The 15,916-nt window shown below is 57.0% G+C and overlaps 7 protein-coding genes across 7 annotated transcripts; 4 read left to right on the forward strand and 3 right to left on the reverse strand.

Annotated features, from left to right (window-relative positions):
* Positions 1-1,158: 1,158 nt before the first annotated feature.
* On the reverse strand, positions 1,159-1,425 carry PHYSODRAFT_418086 (hypothetical protein; the record flags this gene model as incomplete). The annotated part of the gene is made up of 2 exons (XM_009533079.1): positions 1,159-1,239; positions 1,318-1,425. Coding segments are annotated over 2 exons (189 nt in total), but the record flags the coding sequence as incomplete, so codon positions are not given.
* A 225-nt stretch (positions 1,426-1,650) lies between these two features.
* On the reverse strand, positions 1,651-3,469 carry PHYSODRAFT_511510 (hypothetical protein; the record flags this gene model as incomplete). The annotated part of the gene is made up of 3 exons (XM_009533080.1): positions 1,651-2,994; positions 3,075-3,146; positions 3,227-3,469. The coding sequence occupies 3 exons, from the start codon at positions 3,467-3,469 to the stop codon at positions 1,651-1,653; spliced, it is 1,659 nt and encodes a 552-aa protein (XP_009531375.1).
* A 1,936-nt stretch (positions 3,470-5,405) lies between these two features.
* Positions 5,406-8,729, forward strand: PHYSODRAFT_562381 (hypothetical protein; the record flags this gene model as incomplete). Its single annotated transcript, XM_009533081.1, has 5 exons — positions 5,406-5,926; positions 6,017-6,834; positions 6,907-7,962; positions 7,999-8,487; positions 8,632-8,729. The coding sequence occupies exons 1-5, from the start codon at positions 5,574-5,576 to the stop codon at positions 8,727-8,729; spliced, it is 2,814 nt and encodes a 937-aa protein (XP_009531376.1). The 5' UTR covers positions 5,406-5,573.
* A 295-nt stretch (positions 8,730-9,024) lies between these two features.
* PHYSODRAFT_335641 (hypothetical protein) lies at positions 9,025-9,353 on the forward strand (the record flags this gene model as incomplete). The annotated part of the gene is made up of 2 exons (XM_009533082.1): positions 9,025-9,111; positions 9,231-9,353. The coding sequence occupies 2 exons, from the start codon at positions 9,025-9,027 to the stop codon at positions 9,351-9,353; spliced, it is 210 nt and encodes a 69-aa protein (XP_009531377.1).
* Positions 9,354-9,540: 187 nt separating this feature from the next.
* Positions 9,541-10,320, forward strand: PHYSODRAFT_514716 (hypothetical protein; the record flags this gene model as incomplete). The annotated part of the gene is made up of 1 exon (XM_009533083.1): positions 9,541-10,320. A coding segment is annotated over one exon (780 nt), but the record flags the coding sequence as incomplete, so codon positions are not given.
* A 699-nt stretch (positions 10,321-11,019) lies between these two features.
* PHYSODRAFT_562384 (hypothetical protein) lies at positions 11,020-12,525 on the reverse strand (the record flags this gene model as incomplete). The annotated part of the gene is made up of 1 exon (XM_009533084.1): positions 11,020-12,525. Exon 1 carries the CDS (start codon positions 12,508-12,510, stop codon positions 11,020-11,022), a length of 1,491 nt encoding a protein of 496 aa, XP_009531379.1. The 5' UTR covers positions 12,511-12,525.
* Positions 12,526-13,427: 902 nt separating this feature from the next.
* On the forward strand, positions 13,428-13,998 carry PHYSODRAFT_335644 (hypothetical protein; the record flags this gene model as incomplete). Its single annotated transcript, XM_009533085.1, has 2 exons — positions 13,428-13,606; positions 13,656-13,998. The coding sequence occupies 2 exons, from the start codon at positions 13,428-13,430 to the stop codon at positions 13,996-13,998; spliced, it is 522 nt and encodes a 173-aa protein (XP_009531380.1).
* Positions 13,999-15,916: the final 1,918 nt, after the last annotated feature.

Raw genomic sequence — 15,916 nt, forward strand, 5'->3', positions numbered from 1 at the left:
GCGAGAAAGGAGAGGGTATAGATGTGTCACGACGCGCGGAACTGCCCGCTTTGTACTAGTATTTCCCCGATGAGATCTTCGGCCTTTCGTGGTAGCGAGACACGTAGTGAAGGTGCGAGAGAGAGAAGGAGCCTCCTGCGCGCGGGACCTCGTCGAGTCTCCAGCCAACTGGAGTCCCGGCGTGGACCGCGGCAGTGCTCGGATTTCTTATTAACTAAACTATCTTGTCCAACACAAACACCATTTGCACGTGTCTTCCACTGATCCACGAGTCCCCCACGAAGGGCTTCAAGCTGACCCGCGATCTTTCTGCAGCAGATTATTGAGCTTGTTGATGTCGGCGGGATTGTGATCTCAACGTGACTACGGGGATCGGTGTGAATGACCATGAAGTTCCCGAAAAACCTGTTGCCTCTGCACATTGCAGAACTTCTGCGATGTCAGAAGTGAGCAGGGGGCAGCGCTGTTTGTCCTTGCATTGCCGGCCGCGAGTGAGCTAACTGAGTAGCTGGACTGCTGTCGTCTAGCTACTTGTTGATCATTTCTTTTTTTTCAAGTTGTAGTTCGAGTTGCCAGCAATACTCGCCTCGGAACATATCAATGCGCGTTTTCAGAGCTTGGCGGTACTCGAGAGACTCGCTCACCCTCTTCGCTGCATGTAAGATTCCAGCCATGCAGAACACCGCTACAACCAGCGCAACAACAGAGATACCGACGAAGCTACATGTAGCCCAGCCCAGTGTAGCCACCGGGGCATTCCCATCCGGCACAGTAGTTTGCGGCCATGAACGGAGCCAAAAGACCCTATCAAGCAAGCTGATGAACGCGGGTATATAACCAAATACATCTCGAGACCCTCGAGCGTGCGTGCTGTGCTGCCTCTCCTGCTTCCTGTTTCTTGCTTACTGTTTTCTTCTCGTTTCCTCTCCTCCTTCGCGTAATTCATGTCTCCCCAGAGCGCCAAGAACAGTAGGTCACTTGATGCGGTCGCGAGCGAGGACGCTCCAGACTCTGGCGCTCGTCCTTGGTATTAATATTAATACTGGTCGAGAACCTGAGTCTGCAGGCGTTTGTCCAGGTCTCGCGGCGCTTCCTGAGCCCTGTCGAGGCCGCTCTTCACTCGTCACCGGTGGCGCAGTTCTGTTATTGCTTCGCATTAAACGCCGCCGCCCTCGCCGCCAGTTTCCGGTCACGCTCGTCCATCATACGGTCCCAGTCCGTCAGCAGCTCCAGCTTGCTCTGAACGTCGCAAAAGAAATAATAAAAAAATGTTAGAATCACGCGGGGGACAAAAGCGCGCCGCGGTGAAGAGCGCACCTGCATGTTGTTGCGGGCCTGCCACTTGTTGACGGCGCCGAAGCCCACGCCCATGAGCGAGAAGGCGACGGAGATGACCACGAGGCCGGGCAGCACTTGGTACGGCATCTTAGTCTCCGCTTTCCCGAGGCAATGAGCGGCCCTCCACCGCCGAAATCTTCGCGCAACATTCAGCAACATTCAGCTCTTGGAACGACATTGGAGCAACCATCAACGATTTGCCTACCTTCTTGCGCCACTTCAACTTGTTGTTGCCTTCAAGGAGCATATATTTCCTACGGCTATGAATCCTGGCAGGGTAGGAGCCACGCTTGCGGCCACTAATAGCACTCATTAACTTGTGAACTGGGCGCGTGGGGTCATCTGCAGCGGCAGACCACCGTCCATGAAGAGCGCCATTTTCAGCACGTAGCCTCGCTCCTGCTTCTCGCCAGGTGCAATGGCAACATGAAACCGGCTGAGCGTGGTGGCGAGGAAGAACTTGGTCTCCAGTATGGCCATATTCATCCCCGGGCAAATGCGTGGCCCCGCTTGGAAGACCGGAAACTCGTACGCGCTCGGGCGCTTGGACATCTCCAGCCAGCGTTCAGGGCGGAACTCCAGCGGATTGTCACCCCACAGCGCGCTGTTGCGACCCATGTACCACGGACAGTAGACGACGTCGACACCTGCAGGCACGAAGGTGCCGTCGGGCAGGTAATCGTCCTTCACGGCGCTCTTGACGTTGTACGGCACTGCTGGGTACAGCCGCAACGCCTCGTACACGACGGCGTCGAGATATTTCATGCTGTTCACTTCGTCAAACGTGAAAGCTGTCACCTTCAATCCGCCACTAGTTTTGATCGACTCGAGCTCCTCCACAATTCGTTGTTGGACTTGCGGATGCTTCGCGATCGCGTAGAAGCTGTAAGTGATGCACTCCGCTATGGTGTCTCGGCCACCAAAGACGAACGTCAAGATGATGGAGCGAAGCGTGTTGGGCCCCAGCAACGCAGCGGCGTCCGCACCTTGCTCCTTGGTGCCTTCAGCAGCTAGCTCTCGAGCCTTGCGGATGAACAACGACAGTAGATCCGACCGCGCGCTGATTTTCTCCCCAGGTTCTTTCAGACGTCGAAGCAAAATATTGTCAGCGACCGCTCGAATACCACGCGTGCATCGTCGTAGCTCGCGCTCACTGGGCATGACCCACGACAACATCTTGTAGTACTGCTTGACAAAGAGCCTCTGTGCGCAGTGCTCATTGACAAAGTTGATTTGCTCTGCGAACTCGTCAGCTCCCTCGATCTCGCTCAGAGGCAGGCCGAAGGCGACGTCGAAGATGGAGTTGAACGTGTATCTCGCACTAACAGCCTGCATATCGCAGCAAAAGCTCTCGTTGCTACTTTGGCTGTCTCTCACCTTGACCGCCTCGGCTTGTGCATTCACCATCGTTTCTTCGGCGTGTCTGGCAAAGATTTTCTCCGTATAGATGCGGAAGTTGGCTGTCGTGAACACTTTAAGCGTCACTTTGCGTTGCAGACGCCAACCAGCTCCGCCGTCCGGTGCCTCGGCGTTGTGGTTCAAAATGAAGAGCGAGTTGTCGAAGGCCTCTTGAAAGGCGTCCAGAAATCCCTGCGGCTTCACGTAGTTGTTGAAATTCGTCGACAGGATGTGCTGGACGTCCTTTGGGTCTGTGATCTGTACATTCAAGACGACAACACTGATGAATGAGTATATCTCTGCATCATTTACCTTACCACCAGCAACAATCTTCTTACGTAGATGGCTCCATCGAAGAAAAGATGCCACGGCATCTTCATGCGCCCGCCGTACTGCTTCAGCAGATCCTCCTGGTTGACGAGGGGGAAGATAAATGACATGTCAGCCTTCAGTGTTTGGATCAAGTGAAGGCGAGCGCTCAATTCCTCACCAAGAACTCGTAGATGCGGTTGTGGTTCTTGATGAACGCTGGCATGTTACCCAGTAGCCACACTCCGGGAGAACCGCTCAGAGGCTCCAGCCCGCGAGCGATACGCACTTTGCGGTGAAACATCGTGCCGATCTTGGCCAGCAGACTCGCGACGGCGGCGGTGAGCAGGATCTTCGCCACGGCACTAGCTGCGGGAGGCTCGAGCGAGCTCCATGGGCTCAAAGGAAGGGGCGGTAACTGCATGTTGCCGGCGCTCACCGCTCGAAGGTTTCAGGAGAAGATCGGAAGTGGAGGGTTGGAGTTCTCGCAACGGTCTCGTATCCGGGTTGTGAAATAAGTTGACCCGCGAGTCTCTTAGTCTGTGGATGCAGGATCAACATGGTAATGTGGCGCACGCTTCATGGTTGATCAAGCAAGTTACGGCTCACCTTTGGTGAACGTACTCATCCGATTCGAGGGGATTTTACCAGCAGCCCCGATCTAAGCAGAAAATGACCGCGTTGGTGACGCTGCTCGACAGCTCAGCAACGTTGTGCCGTCGCGCCTCCCTGTCCGAATTTTGCGAGCAAATGTTCGCGCGTGGGGTGTGGGTCCTGCCTCCGTCAGCGCGTTGGTATATGGTATGAACTCTGCCACGCGGAAGTTTATCAAGGACGTCATCGTGCACGACACCCAGATCCTGGAGCTCATTACCGGCTTCATGGGATCAAAAGTGTGACTTTCAGAAGCTGGAGATGGTCATGGAAACTGTCTTCAGACGTGTCATTTGCCCCAGCGCTGGAGAATACCTTGCTGACGGCACTTGCAGTTTCTGAGCTGGAGAATAAATCTCCGTAAGTTGCGCAGGCAGCGCCAGTGTCTCCAATTGCGTCAGCTCCCTCAGTCTCGAGACGTTTCTTAGCCTTGCACCACTCTGATCCAGCCTTGTCATGGAGGTCGGCCACGGTCTCGCAAGGTCCACGACAGGTTTCTCGGCTTCATCTCATTCGTGTTCAATAAAGCATGGCGTATACCGACTCGAACGGATGTAAGATAGATTTCATCCGCAAAACTTATGACCTTGGCGAGCTCGTTGTTCGTATTGACCAAGATACCGATGACAAGCCTGCGCTAGACCTTGGACCGTGTAGTGGATGCTCAGCTCAAGAACTTGTATACCCTTGATATCGCGGCAATCAGACACGGACTCACAGTTCTAGGTTTTCCCAGAATACTACATGTAGTGGTTTACAGCGTAGCTTTGAAAGTTGTGCGCTTGACCTGCGTAGACCTGGAGATGAAATCTCACGTCCTTCACCAGGCTGCGCTCGTTGTTGGAGGCATTGGAGGAGCTAACGATCTCTCAACGCGGGAACCTGAAGTGGTTTAGCATTATATCTCCAGGCAATGAAGCAATACACGGGAATATGAAGCGCTTGAAGTCTCGAGATGCAGAAATCGACGACATCGAGTTTTTGCGAATCTCAAAGAGCTGCCAATTGACCAATTCTCTGCTACGATGGATTGGAGTCCCTAGAATTGCTCCCACTACGTACTGAAGGTGCTAGATCAAGGCAAAGAGATCAATTTCGACGAGGATTGCGCTTCACAGTGAGAAACCTCGGCGAAGCTTCCAAGCTTGACAACACTTAAGCGTCCACCTTATATTGCATGCGCTTCCCCGCTCCAGCACCTGAAAACCCTGGAGGCTTTCAGTCGATCCGGGAAATCCCTGGACCCAGCGCTCTGGACAAACCCGGAGACCGTACAATGGACCGGCTGATGCTCTTCAGACCTCCTCCGTACCCGTTCCCGAGGACATTGCTGCACCTCGAGCTTCGGCTTGGAGACGAAGACGTGGAGTACGCGTACATCGCGGCAATGACCCAACTCCGGACGTTGTGCATCTACGACTCGAGCAATTTAATCCCCGTTCTGAAGAAGTCGCTGGCCACCGACGTCGCTCCGCTGCTGTCACTCACAGAACTGGGGTACGTCGATCTGCGTGACACTAGAGCGGCCAACGCCGACCTGCGCCTGTAAGACACCCACTTCAACTTGAAGTCGGGTTCTGCCAAGTCAATCCAAATCGCAATTAAGCGAGAACAACGGTGCAATCATTGACAATCACTCGCATACTTTAACCCCCTCAAGCATCCTCCGGTACGTGTGACACGCCACATTACGGGGTTGCATCGTCGTCACTTTATCAGAAGCTCGGCGTAAGCAAGAAGCGTGTCATTCCCCACCTCGCCGTGCACGCCCCAGAGCCTCTATACCCTCCCCATAGTGCCTGTCATCTTCCCCCTCGCCTCCTGTCTCCAACCACGTGCTTATTTCCCTCTAACTCCCCGTACAAGCGCCGATAATGTCCTCGAACCCGAGCGCCCGCCTGAACGGCATCTTCCAGGACGCCTCGGCCTCTGGCGGCGGCAACGACGCGCTGCGCTACACGGCGCCCCGGGAGCCCTCGCACAAGCAGCAGCAACAGCAGCAGGCGGCGGCGGCCCCTGCGGCCTCCGCGCCCGCCTCCTCCGTCGTGTTCTCCACCATGGTCTCTCTGTATCAATACGACGCCTCGGCCCGCAAGTACGTGCAGCTCGGGGGCGCCACAGCAGGCAGCAAGGTCGCCGTGGGCTGCGTCATCGTGGGCGCCGAGACGTCCTACAACCTGCTCTTCTACAACGCCGCCAAGCAGCATTTGTGTGCTGTGCCCGTCAAGTTCGGGACCTTTAAACCCACGCTGCAGGCCAAGAGTTACGTCAACTTTTACGACGAACAAGGAGTTAATTGGTCGGTTAAATTCCCCAGCGACGCGCAGGTGGCCGAGTTCATGCGCCAAGTGTTTCTGGCCAAGATCCACGTGGAGATCTGGGGCAGCGAGAAGACCGTGACCAAGACCAACCCGAGCGCGCTGATCCAGGACGACCTGGTGTTTGTCAAGCCCGAGACGCCGCAGGTGAACAACGGCGACACAGTGGCGGTCGCGTTTAGCGCCTGGAGAGTTGTGGGCAACGCCAACTCGGCGCCCGCGGATGTCGTGACCAAGTACGCGCCCTTCGAGAAGGCAGGCGAGGGTGATCTGCGCAAGATCCGACTTGGAGACAGCAGTGAGCGCATCAAGGCGCTGGAGGAGGGCATTGTGGGCATGAGGAAGGGCGGAAAGCGCATTGTGCTGGCTCCTCCTGGAAAGACCAACGGACAGGATTGGTACCTGCTGGAGATCGAGCTGCTGAAGACCAAGACTGGACACGGCGCGACGCAGCGGAAGTCGGTGCCGGCTGTGAACACATCGGCGGCAATAGAGGAAGCACCCAAGGCTTCGTCGGAGAAGAAGGCGTCGCGACGGCGTTCGACCCCTACATCGGCAAGCTCGAATGCTACGGCGGCAGCACCGTCGCGTTCCAACAGCACGCGCAACCTCAATGATAGAAATGATGCTGCTAGGAACGGAGACCTCGTGCCGTACGAAGAAGAGTTGAACAGCGCCGCGGCGAAGAACGAAATGGAGCTCAAGGAGCTGCGCTTGCTGCAGCGTGAACAGCAGCTGGAGCTCCAGGCGCGTGCTCTTGAGCGCGAGCGGATGAGTGTTACTGGAGGTGGTGGTGGCTTTGGATCCATGGGCTTTGGTCTGGGAGGCGGATTCAACAGCAGCTTCCCCAGCTCGTCGGCGCTGTTCAACAACAGCGCGCTTAGTGGAGGTCGCCCTGTTGACGCAATGCTGTCGGAGCTGAACGCCAAGGTGGACTATTTGATTCGCATGACACCGGGAACGTCATCCAGTTCTGGGTCTGGAGTTGGTGCTGGCCCGAGTGACGTTGCTGCGGTGATCCGCGGTGTGGAGAGGCTTGCTAGCGAGAACGACAGGCTTTTGACGCAGATTAACTCGCAGCATCAGCAGCAGTCGTCGTACGAGAAGCGTTGCGAGGAGCTCTTGGAACAGAATCAGCGACTGCAAGACGAGAAGCGCACGCTGCAGGAGCGGTACCAGTCGGCCGCCAGCTCTCAGCTGAATGTTACGTCTGAGTTGAGTGCGCTCGCCAGCGCACGCGATGCGGCAGTCACGCAGACGAACCGTTTGCACGCGGAGTATCAGCAACTCCTGACAGCGTACTACCAGTTGCAGCAACAACAAGGCGCAAGCAATGAGGCTGAGGAGCACAAGCAGGCGCTCAATTTTGAACGTGAAGCCCGTGCTCGCACTGAAAAGCAACTTGCCAAGGAAACCCAGGCTCGCTCTCTGGCGGAGCAGGAGCTGGCGCTCACGAAGAAGCAGCACGATGTGGCTCTGCAAGTCAAGACCTCGGAGCTGTCTACAGCGACAGCTCAATTGGAGCAGCAGGTGCGCTCACTTCAAACGCAGCTCCAGAAGGTCAATGATGATAGAGTGCGACTACAAGCCCACGCGGAAGAGCACGCGCAGCGACTAGCAGCTCTAAGTGAGAGCAAGGAGCGGGATGCGAAGCAGCAGCTGGAGAGGGCTGCACAGCAAGTTGCTCAGTTGCAGCAGGAAAACCAGGACTTGACTGGCAAGCTGGACGTGTCCTCGGCATGCGTTCACGAGCTAGAAGCGGAGCTGGAGTTGAAGGCAGCGATCCCGGAGACGAACGCTGAGGCGGGTAGTGCATTGGCTGCTGAAGAGAAACGGATTTTTGTCGAGCAGATCGAGCTGCTGCAGCAACAGATCAAAGATCTGGAGCAGGAGAAGTTTGAGCAAGTGCAGCAGGCGCTGGCGTCTGGCCGTCTATCGTCGCCCGGTGCTAGTCCGCGGGGGCAGAAGGCGGGCTTCGGAGGTGAGTGTGAGAACTGCGCGGCGGTCAAGGACCGCGAGCAGGCAGCGGAGCGTGCTCTGGCCGCCGCAGAGGCTATCAAGCGGGAAGCGCAGGACATGCTGGCCGTTGCAGCACACACTGGAGGAGGCACGGATGAGCGCGAGAGGCTCGTGGCCCTGTTCAAGGAGTCCGTGAACGAAATGTTCTTCCGCTTCCAGGACTTGTTCGAGGAGGAGACCGCCGTGGATGGCAAGCAGGTGCTCACGGCCATTCGGAAGGTCCTCAAGTCCAGTACGAAGAGTATCATTCAGCAGCTGCAGGAGCCCGCGCCGCAGCAGGACACTGAGACTGAAGCCGAGAGCGACGGAAACGTGAGTGATGGACCCCCTGCACCCCCACCGCAAGAGACCCCGGTCGTTCAAGCTGCCGCAGCGGTGGCGGCGGTTGCCGAGACTGTTGCTGCTGTTGAAGCAGCGGTAGCTCCTGTGGAGGGCGAGCTGCATGACGGCCGTAATTCTGAAGAGAAGTCCACGCCCGTTGAGGAGGTTGCTGCCCCTGCCGACGAAGAGGAGAAGCTGAATGCATCCGCCGCGGAGGCAAAGGTGGAGGTAGAGACAGAAGCCGCCTCTCCCAGTGCCACACCAGTGAAAGCAGCGCAAGCTCCAGCTTCGGTCGTCACCGCCCCCGTCCTCCATGTAGCCCAGTATCCGTCCAGTGACGAGAGTGACAGCGATTCCGACTTCCAAGAGTAGACGCAAGCAAGGCGCACGGGGGCAGCAGGACGATCGAAGGCTTGTCGCCACCACCAAATAAACCACTCGCAGCCTTCCTGCACACATGTCACGAGAACATTTTTGCTGTTGGACGGATGCAACTAACGCGTTTAAGAAAAATATGAACTTCCATTTGAACAAACGCTGCCCAGCACTCTCCAAACAATGCACACGCCCAGCACATGGACGCGAGGTGAAGTGCTGAGCGAATTGCCAATCACCCATTATTGTGATTGGCCGTCAAAGTTCATTTTCCACTTTCACAAGCGCGACGATGCCTGCTGGAAGCTCCACCACCAAGAAGACGCCCGTGCGCATGGGCAAGGTCTTCTCGCAGATGCTGACGGACTGTCCACTTGATGTACGTACAGTGTCTATTACATGCAATTGTCGTGTCTGCATTGGCCATCCATCCATCTATCAAGATACACTATCTCTCTTCCTTGCGTCATTGTTCTAACGTAATTTTGATGCCGCCAGATCCAAGTGTACGGCAAGTGCGTGGCCAACATCCACGGGGGCGTGAGTCGCCAGGCGTGCGAGAAGGAGTTCCAGAAGCTGCGCGCCTGCTTCGAGCGTGTGGCGCACAAGCGCCGCGCATAGAGACAAGAGAGACAAGTTGTCCTCCGCGCAGCAACAGCCTCTCAGCTCAGTTCGCTCATTTTGGCCAAATTTCAGCTCTAGTTTTCGTCAAACTTCACTTTGTCGCCCAATCAAATCGTGTCGCTCCGCTGTGCTCGGGCCGAGCTTTGCGTCATTCAGGAATTTTGCGCGCACTACACGCGGGGCGATGGAGGCGGCGGCGGAGGTGGCGCTCTGCGCCTTCCAGGCGGATCCAGAGCCTCGCGATAGGCGCGTTGAATCCGCCGAGGACTCTTCTATCAGCAGTGCAAGTGGCAGCGACGGAGACGCAGCGGAGCGCGAGGAATTCGACGATAGCGACGACAACTTCGGCGCCGACGCCTTGCCCCGGGATCGCGAGAGTCTGGAGCACGAGCTAGCGCGTCTGGACGACATGGAGTGCCGTCTACAGGCCGAGACAGCGACGGACTTGGTGCTGGGCTGCAAGCTGCTGCGGGCTGCGCGCCGGCAGCGCGTGGCCAGGGCCCACGCGGCTCTGGAGCGGCGGCAGTCGGCGGCGCGCCGAGTGCTCGAGTACGCCGGAGAGAAGGCGCGCGAGACGTACGCGAGCCGCTGCGCCGAGCTCAAGAGGGAGATGAACGCCGACATCGAGCGCGAGCTGCGCCGGCTGCAGACGGCCAAGGACGGCGTGAGCGTGACCAGTCGCCGGCGCCGAGCCGTGAGGGACGAGACGCCGCCGTCCAAGAGCTCGGGCAACGGCATGAGGAGGCGGCGCACGATGTACACCAGCGACGGAGACGAGGATGGACCTGAAGACGTCTTCTTGGCCTCGGCCTCGCCCCAGGAGAGGGCGCACAGGGTGCAGTTCCAGGAGAAGAAGCGGCTCGAGCGGCTCTTGGGGCGCGCGTCGGTCTTCAAGCCCGTCGTGAAGCAGGTGACGCCCCAAGAGATCGCAGAGGACCTGGAAGCCATTCGAAGCGCCGTCCCGTGTGATACAGAGCAGTTGGAGACGCCTGTGAGCAAACCTGGTAAGAAACACAAGACCAAAACGACACAGCGTCAGCCGAAGAAGAAGAAACAGCAGAAGAAGACGGAGAAGAAGAAGGAGGAGAAACCGAAGCGGCGGAGACCAACGATCATTACTCCCAGGAGGATACCACACGCATTGGGACCGAACTTACCTGCGTCTTTAGCAGCAGCTCAGGCGATAGCGAAGGCAGCAGCGAAGAACCGACGGCCCAGACTGCACTACAACCCGCGCATGCTGCAGGAGGGACAGGAAGTCGAGGTGTACAAGCGGCAGCGGACAGACGCGGCGACTGGCGACGAAGACGGAAGCCAGGACGAGTGCGTCATGTCCGGCATTATCACTGCAGCGACGGCGACGCAGGTGTACGTGCTCACAGCCACCGGTCGCTTCGAGTCCTTCGACGTCCGCGACTGCGTGGCCGGCTCGCTCTATGTGCAGGCAGCAGAAGGCAACGGCAGCCCGACACATAGCGTCAGACACCCCAGTAGCAATAGATAATCAAACAAATGAACGCTACATGTAGCTACCCCCACCTGTACGGCGACAACAGCGGCAAATCAGCTACACAGCATCATACGTTGAGACGTCTAGTCTATTGGCGCAGGGCACTTGCTCGACTTCTCTGTAATGGTCTGTCTTGCTATTGGGCTTTGGCTCTTACTCAGGACGGCGGATGACCTCTTGGCCACCCATGTACGGCCTGAGCACCTCGGGGATCACGATGGAGCCGTCTTCCTGCTGGTAGGTTTCCCACAGGCTGATAAGCAGACGCGGGACAGCACAAGCAGTGCCGTTGAGTGTATGCACGAAGGAAGTTCCAGCCTCCTCGTCCTTCGGGTCCTTGTGGCGGATGTTGAGGCGGCGAGCCTGGTAGTCAGTGCACATGGACATGCTTGAGACCTCGCCGTACTCCTCGCGTCCAGGCATCCAGGCCAGCAGGTCAAATTTGCGGTAGGCCGGAGCGCCGAGGTCGCCAGTGGCCATGTCCATGAGCTCGTAGTGCAGCCCCAGCTCGGCGTACATGCTCGTCTGGATCTCTACCATCTCGTCGAAGAACTCCTGCGCCTGCGTCTCGTTGGCGCAGAAGGCGAACATCTCGACCTTGCTGAACTGGTGAATGCGGTAGATGCCGCGCGTCAGGCGGCCGCCATGCCCGATCTCGGTGCGGAAGCAGTGGCTGAAGCCAGCGTACTTGAGCGGCAGCGTGGGCGTCGGCAGGATCTCGTTGCTCTTCATAGCAGCCAACGTGATCTCCGACGTGGCGGTCAGACACAGGTCCGAGTTGGCGATCGAGTAGATCTGCGTGGCCTCTCCACGCGGCTGGAAGCCGCACCCCTCCACGAGCTTGTAGTGCGCCACGTCGGGCGGGAACATGACCTTGAATCCGCGCGCGCGCAGCTTGCTCAGCGTCCAGTGCACCAGCGCGATCTCCATCATGGCGCCTTCGTTGCACAGGTACGTGAACTTGGAGCCCGCGACTCTGGCGGCCGTCTGGGTGTCCAGCAGCTCCAACTCCGTGGCCAAGTCGTAGTGGTCCTTGGGCTTGAAGCCGAACTCGGGCTTCTCTCCATGCGTGAGCACCACGCGCGAGTCCTCCTCGGCGCCCACGGGCACGTCCGGGTGCGTGTCATTGGGTATCTTCAGGGCTTCGAGCTCCAGCTGCGTCGACACCTGCGCCAGCTCGCCCTCCAGCTCCGCGATCTCGCGCTTGAGCTCCTGGCCGCGGACGCGCAGCGCCTCAAAGGCCTCCTGGGCCTCCGCGCCCTGCTTCTTCCTGGCCGCAGCCGCCTGGCCGAGCTGCTTGGCGTGCGCGTTGCGCTCCGCGCGCAGGAGGTTGGCGCTGTGGCGCAGCTTGGCCTGGCGCTGGTACAGGTCGGCCACGAGCTGCGGGTCGCCCTCGCTGAAGCGCTTGCGGCCGTTCTCGACGGCGGCGTCCACGTTCTCCACCAGCTTCTTGTAGTCCAGGCGAGCCTTGACGTGGCCGTGCAGGTTCGACGAGACCTCGGCGTCGTCCGGGCGCAGCGCGGCGGTGGTGGCGATGGAGCCGGAGGCGGACGAGGAGAAGAACGAGACGGGAGCCGCGCGCCTCGCCGCCATCGACGCACGCGAGCGGCACGCGCGCATCAACGCGCAGCGGGTCGGCAGCATCTTTGCTGGTCGGTGATAGGTACGTGAATCGCGAGCGGCTCAGAATTGCCAAAAGGTCCACGACCAGTTTTTAGCGCAATTTTCACCATTATATCTCGGAGTCCGATTTATATAAAATGGAGCTCCTACATGATCGGTAAGTCAAATTTAGCTATATCTGACCTGAGTTAGGGGCATATGGCTGAGAGGGGAACCATTCCAAGTTGACCATACCTCCCCACCTCTCATGACGCATCAGAACAAGAAGACATTGGAGACAATACTACACTGTATATAGCCACTACATGGCACTGAATCCGTGTGTGATCATCTCGATTTGAGAGGGCGCCAGACTTGTTTTGACGGCGGTCCCTTTTGCCACCGAAAGCGGTATTTCTGCCCCTATTTCGCAACTCGGAGCCCCCAGCCGCAAAATCGGGTAATAATATCATTATGTAGCAAACTATTAATAAATAGAACCCCCATAATGCAGCCTAAATAACGTTAGTGTTGCTATTAGTTCATTGATTCGATGACCTGTAAGGCTTACTGGGCTTTGCTTCTCTGACCTTAACTACAAAACATCACCGTGATGATTGATGGATTTCTTGGATCTACTTAGCGGGCTGCAGTAGATGCTCCACTGCAGGCTGTCGACCCCTACGCAACTCAAAGGAGCAACGCGACTAAAATGCTCCACTACTAGTTTATGCAAAATACTGCGATCGGTGAACAGTACCGGCGCTTCGGTCACCCTTACGCGCTCAGGTTAATGCCGCTAATATTGGCCACAAACTGCCTCTGCTGGTGATGAACTCCTCATCACCAGCAGATCAATCATCGCCCTGGTATTACCGCCACCGCCGTGTCGACCGGTGTCCACGCCGAGACAGAGGTGGCCCAGACCTTGGGTTTGCTCGGACTCCCCGGCGTCGGCTATGGCGCACCCGGCTACGGATACGGCGCCGGCCCCGCGCTCAGTGTCGGTGTGCCTGGCCTCGCGAGTGTCGGCGTCGGTGTGGGCAACGGCGGTGTTGGTGTCGGTGCCAACGTGCTGGGCCTCGGAGCGCACGTTGGTGTGGGCTTGCCCGGTGTCGGCTATCCTGCGGGCTATCCTGTGAACGGCCCCGCCTACAACAACGCCCCCCCCCGCCTATTGTCAATAGCGCCCCCGCCTACAACAACGCTCCGGTTACTATTGTGAATGGCGCCCCTGCTACGACGGCTACGACTACTGGCCCCAATGGTGCGTCCACTGCGAACGCGAACGCCAATGCGAATGCGAACGGCGGCAACAACCCCTACTCGACCAAGACGGTCTCCGTCACGAACGGAGACGGCACGTCGAACACGGCGTCCGTGTCGAACGGAAATGGTGCCGCCGCGACGGGTGGTGCATCAGCGAGTGCTACGGCCAGCGCCAGTGCGAGTGCGTCTGCTCGGGTCACGGCTGGAGTGGGGGCCACGTCGTCTCAGAAGACGTACTGCCAGCTTCGCTCGGTGGAATGAGCGAGGCAAGTGTACCCTCTTAGGGGAGCTCGTCGAGGTGCCGTGAGCACCTCTTGGTGAACGAACGGGCTTTGTGTCGCGTGCGCGGTTTCGAGTCGTCTTGCTGTGATTTTCTCCTCGTAGCGTATGATGGATGTTGTTCTTTTGGTCGTTTGAGTAAGGAGTTTCAATGCAATGCAATGCAATGAATTCGAAGGTTTGTGTGAGACTTTGCGCATTCGAGTGCGTGTTGTAACAGCACAGTTGTTGGCCTGTGGTTTTGTATATACGCACCCGGCAGCAGGCAGAGAAACAGAAAAAAGCAAACACCTCTGGACAGTATGCTTCTCGTTGCGCTCGCTTGTCGCTAGTGTTAGATCATACCAAAGTCAAGGCAGCAATTCGATCCGATACTTTGGGATTTCCTGGTCTCCGATTGGTTGAGTGCAACTTCAACAAAGAACATACAAATACTAGTATGAAGCAGATCATTCAAAATCAAAGTAGAATCGCCAAGGCCGGGCCAACACGAGCCGAGCCGAGCCGAGCAGAGTACAGCCGAGCAGAGTAAAGCAGAGCAGAGCCAAGTAGCCTTTGAGGTTGCAGTATGTAGTAGCATCAACCGTGTACGCAGGTTATCATCGTTCAGCGTGCCGCGCCTTCGCCACGTCTCGTCCACATCAAGAAGCTTGCCAAGGCCTCGACACTACAGTTCCATCACCATTGGTGATTCACCAAGCTGAGCCGTGGAATGCGAATAAGAACGGGTAGAGAGTAGGAACCGACAAAAGGTCCCCGCCATACAGAAATTCGGGCAAAACATACAGAGGTGCGCATCCAAAACATACATACAAAAACTGCACAAACGCCACATGTTTGGATTAGCACACGGCGTCGATCTTGCCAAGAAGCCGCATTCGCAATCTTGCCAAGCAGCAGAATTCTCGTAACTCCGCCGTGGGGCAGAATTACTTTTTCACGCTTGTACTGCATAGCAAGGCAAAGTCCGTGTCGAACTATGCACTGAAAATTTAACGGCGGTGATTAAGGCAGTGTAACAAGGCTCAATGCTTGCTCACAAAGTTTGTATACGCAGTACACTGGCATTTGTAGTCCGTCAATCGAAAAGCCGATTGATGGAATTTGAAATCCTGGATTCTCCAGAAGAGCCTGATTGATGTATTAGCTTAATCACTCAATCGGAAGACATTCGATCTACGTCTGTAGATTTCACTTCTGAATTTCGACACAGGGACGCGTATCACCAGCTCCATGACTCGCTACCCTCGTTACGGTTTCCCGGGCTCGACTGATACGTGTTGCAGAAGGACGATGGGACTTCCACGAGGGGGCAGCGGGTATACTGGGCGAAGAAAGCAACCAGCTCCTACTGCGATCTTAACAAGCATGTCGTGTCAATTCAAGTGCGTCGGAGCGGCAGATGCAACTTATCTCTGCCGCGACTCGAGGGTGAACGGCAGCAGTATGATTCCTCGTATGTACGAAATCGGCCGAGCGCAATTGCGAGAAACACGGTCCACGGTTGCGACGATCCGTCCACTACCGCTGCTGCATGTGAGGTGGCTTCTTTTAGTGATCATGCGACTGGCGAAACTGCAAGTGCTGCATTCCATGTACCTGATAAAAGTGCTGCTGTGCAGAAGGGCCTGGCCTGCGTGAAAACTACATGGAAAGTTTTTGCTATCATCGACAGGACTGCAGTCGGTCGAGGTTTTCGATACCGCGTTAAGTGGTGTGACGAACTGGATGGTCATCGGTGGGAAGACACTTGGGAGCCTGGTTTCATGTTACGCAAGGATGGTTTTAGCGATGGTTGCAGTATTGTAGACGCATGGAAAGCTTCCGACGAGGCAGACTTCTACCGCTTCTGCAGCAAGAATGGGCATGTCCATTTAGTGGGAGCCTCGCCTGGGGATCC

Source organism: Phytophthora sojae (assembly GCF_000149755.1).
Source record: "Phytophthora sojae unplaced genomic scaffold PHYSOscaffold_6, whole genome shotgun sequence".
NCBI lineage: Eukaryota > Oomycota > Peronosporomycetes > Peronosporales > Peronosporaceae > Phytophthora > Phytophthora sojae.